Genomic DNA, 4,142 nt, shown 5'->3' with positions numbered 1-4,142 from the left:
AAGGGTTTGGGATTTTGCAAGTGGATGGAGGGATAATAGGATTTAATTGAAATAAAGTAATTTAATTCAATTTGGTTGCAATTTGGGGAAATTAAATAAATTAGATTTATTCAATTTTAGGATAACTATTTAATTAAATTTGAATTTAATTAAAAGTGGATAGGGGGGATTTAATTGAATAAAATGATTTATTCATTAAATGGGTATAGTGAATTTAATTTAAATAAATTGAGTAATTTACTTAATTAAATAGAGGAATGCGGGTAATTTAATTAAATTGGATTTAATTAAATAGAGAAATGAACATAAAATATTCATTTAGGAATATGGTCATTTTTATACGTCTACACACATAAATAGTGATTTCATTAGAATCAATTTCAATCTTTGTGCTCTTTGTTGATTACTCCTTTATCGGATGCTATAAAGTAAAAATTATATATTTATTAAAGGATCAATTAAACAAATTCAAGATAATGTGTACTTGAATAGTTTTAAGTCTCTTTCGCGGATTTCTGTGCACAAGCTGAATATGTAGAATCTTAATTCCCTGTACATAATTCCATTAATATAGTTCATCATGTCAATATGCTTCCTATCTTTGTAATAATCAAAATAATAACAATTGTCAAAGGTTGGTGATATGAAAGAAAATGTGAATCAATTGACTAATAATTTTTATTTTATTTCTTATAAACAAAATACTAGTAAAAATTTCACTAAGATTCAAAAATCTATGAATGGTATGATTCAAAATTTGTTGGGTGCTAATCTATTTACATGCCACCTCTCATTCATCCACTGAATACCTCTAAATCACTTCTTAAGTCGTAATGATTAAAATTGATAAGATTAATGATAATGATAATCAATTAATTATACCCATCATTATAGATAATTGATTTATACAAATCCATTTGCAAGACATTTCACATAATGTTGAGATACCTGATATAAAATATTAATCTCAATCATTTGCATTGATTCAAAATGTTTTTGTTACCCTGGTTTTCGTTTTGTTTAGGTATCCTCAATGGACCTCACCTGATTATATGTTCTCAGCATTCAAATCAACAAATAATTCAGATGGGTTTGCAATGAAAAACAGAACAACGATCATAAAACTCCAGAGCAAACGAAAACAAAACAGAATTCAAAAGACAGATTTATATGTATTATATTACAATGTGGAGGCAGTTCTTGAAAATTCCCACCACTCAACTTGATCCAATATGATTCCCCCATGTTGCTGTACAGGGGAAGGAAACGACAGATCCGCCATTTCCACAACATCCGAGTCTGAACAATCTCCATTCAGCACGGAATCCCAAAAAACCATTTCATTCTCACCCGGAACTTCTTCGGCAAATGGAGATTCAACTTCTGAAACGTGGCCTAAAATCTCTCCCCCTTCCGCAGTATTTATATGCGGCACTTCCGGGAATTTCCGCAGGGCAAAATTGGCGGCGGCCGCCTGAATCTCTTGCTGCGAAAGCGAAGAAACCGGCGAAATTTCAGTTGGAGATTTGATGAAATTGAAGGTGGCATTTGGGCCTTTCAAGACATACAGAGCAAAATCGTAAGCGCGGGCTGCCTGCTCTGCCGTCTCGTACGATCCCAACCAAATTTTAGTTCTGGAATTGGGGATTCTCACTTCCGACACCCATTTTCCCCAATTTCTCTTTCGAATTCCCTTCAGTTTTGGGATTCTCAGAGGCTTTGGATTGCTTCTTGATTTGCCCATTTTATTTTTGACAACTTTCTGTCGAATTGAAACTATCCTCTGGAGCGGTTTATATAGGAAACGGTATACGTACATTCTGGGCAAGTTTTGACTGACTTATTCTATAATTAAAAAGTCAATTGGACGGTGCATTTGACATTTGCAAATGGTCTGTAATTTCAGTTAACATTAAAAACAATCTCTTGCAAGTTGCAGCTGTCTTTCATTTTCTGTAATATTATGTAGTAATTAGGTGAATTAAAGCTGACTTTCATTTTAGACAGTTCATTTTCTGTTTTATATGTCTACTTCTGTTTACCAGTCTATTTGTGCGGATAAGTCTTCATTTTCGAGGTAGATTAAAGATGTGCAATGGATACGTTATTGATGATTGTATTCATTTAGTTTATCAATTTTTAACATATAACGGAATGATAAATGAGTTTTGTTGAGGTTGTTAAGCAAGCAATGTTTTGTTCATAACATGCATCTCCATAGACAAGTGGCAATTTTGGAATTTTTTTTTTTCAAACAAAAGTACCATATACAATTGTAGTACTAAAGTATTGATATTTCGGAATTTTGAATTAGAAACTTCCATTTTGGAATGTTTTGTACACCCCAAAATTAAATAAAAATATATTAAAATAAGAAGGTGCTTGTGATCATAGAACTTAGATAGTTATGTATATAAGACCTCTCTCTCTCTCTCTCTCCACCCCCTCCCTCTCACTTTCTCTTCCTCTCTTACTCTATCTTCATCTTTCACTCATCTTCCTTCGGATGTTTGTCTCTATCTCTCTCTCCCACTTTCTATCTTTCTCTTCTCCTGTCTCTATGTTTCACTTTTTTGATACATAATTTTAATTAATTTAGTAGAGATGGTGGAGTGGAGATTGAGCTCAACCAAGGTAGTTAAGGGTGATGACAGTGCATGATGACCAATTCTCAACATGGTTAAATAATGACCTAAGATCTAAAATTGTGTAAGTTATAATGAAAGTAATGGTTCAAGGAAATTGATTGTTGTGCCTACTTTTTCTCATTCCACTATGGGTGATCCCACAATAGTGGGTTACAATTTCACCCACAAAGGAAAAATGTAGACAAGGGTAAAATGTTTGCCAAGGGGGTATGATCGAATAGGGGGTGTTCGATCGAACTATCCTTGGTTATTTGATCATACACATGACATCAAAAGGCTTGGATCAAAGGGATTTTTTTATTAATATTTTATTGGGTTCGATCAAACACCCCCTTCGATCGAACTCTTTTTCAACTGATTTTTTTAACAAACATTATATAACCCCGAGGTGACAGTTATTCTGTCATTTTCAACTATTTGTCTAGGCTCCACAAGGTGTTAGAGAAAATCCCCTTAACAATTTTTGGTTGACAAATCTCGTGAGCACCCTCCACCATCTGCCACTTCAACTTTAGTATACTAAGTGCACCAAATTCGTTTTTTTTCTTGTTTAAAATTGCTTGAATGTTTTTTTTTTGTTTATTGTTAGATTTTTAAATTTATTTAGGCAAGTACATATGTTTATTTTTGTATTCTTGTATTTTTGGATAAATAATTGCATATTTCAATCATAGATAAAACCTTAAAAAATGCTAGAAAAATCTTTGAAAACCTTAGAAAAGTTTTAGAAAAACTTAGATAACCTTAGAATTTTTTTAGAAAACCCTAGAAAAATTCTTGTATTACATTACAAAACCAAAGAAAAATCCCCCCTTAAGTCCTCTTAGGATCTCTCTCTCTCTCTCTCTCTCTCTCTCCTCTCTCTCTCTCTCTCTCTCTCTCTCTCTCTCTCTCTCTCTCTCTCTCTCTCTCATCTCTCTCTCTCTCTCTCTCTCTCTCTCTCTCTCCTTAAGTATTTTTATACACACTCTCTCTAGATATCTCTCCCTCTCTAGACCTTAAGTCTTTTTACACACTCTCTATAGATCTCTTTCTCCATCTCTCCCCCTTAAGTCAAGTTGTACACATGTACTCTCTCTCTCTCTCTCTCTCTCTCTCTCTCTCTCTCTCTCTCTCTTTCTCCCTTAAGTCTTTGTAGGACCTCTTGCTCTCCCTCTCCCTCCTTTAGTCTTTTTACACACTCTCTCTAGATCTCTCTCTCCCTCTCTCCCCTTAAGTCAATTTTTACACATACTCTCTCTAGATCTCTCTCTCCCTCTCTCCCATTAAGTCTTTTTACTCTCTCTCTCTCTCTCTCTCTCTCTCTCTCACTCTCTCTCTCTCTCTCTCTCTCTCTCTCTCTCTCTCTCCTCTCTCTCTCTCTCCTCTCTCTCTCTCTCTCTCTCTCTCTCTCTCCTCTCTCCCATTAAGTTTTTTTAGTCTATCTCTGTCTTTGTCCATAATTTTCTTTCACTTTTATGATCAATTTTATGTATATGTACATGGGTTTGAATT

General features: G+C 34.1%; 1 protein-coding gene across 1 annotated transcript; it reads right to left on the bottom strand.

Annotated features, from left to right (window-relative positions):
• Nucleotides 1-1,180: 1,180 nt before the first annotated feature.
• Nucleotides 1,181-1,744, bottom strand: LOC131049158 (ethylene-responsive transcription factor ERF016). The gene has a single exon (XM_057983194.1). The coding sequence runs from the start codon at nt 1,742-1,744 to the stop codon at nt 1,181-1,183; it is 564 nt and encodes a 187-aa protein (XP_057839177.1).
• Nucleotides 1,745-4,142: the final 2,398 nt, after the last annotated feature.

Source organism: Cryptomeria japonica, chromosome 2 (assembly GCF_030272615.1).
Source record: "Cryptomeria japonica chromosome 2, Sugi_1.0, whole genome shotgun sequence".
Taxonomy (NCBI): Eukaryota; Viridiplantae; Streptophyta; class Pinopsida; order Cupressales; family Cupressaceae; genus Cryptomeria; species Cryptomeria japonica.
This window is presented reverse-complemented; position numbering and strand designations above follow the sequence as displayed.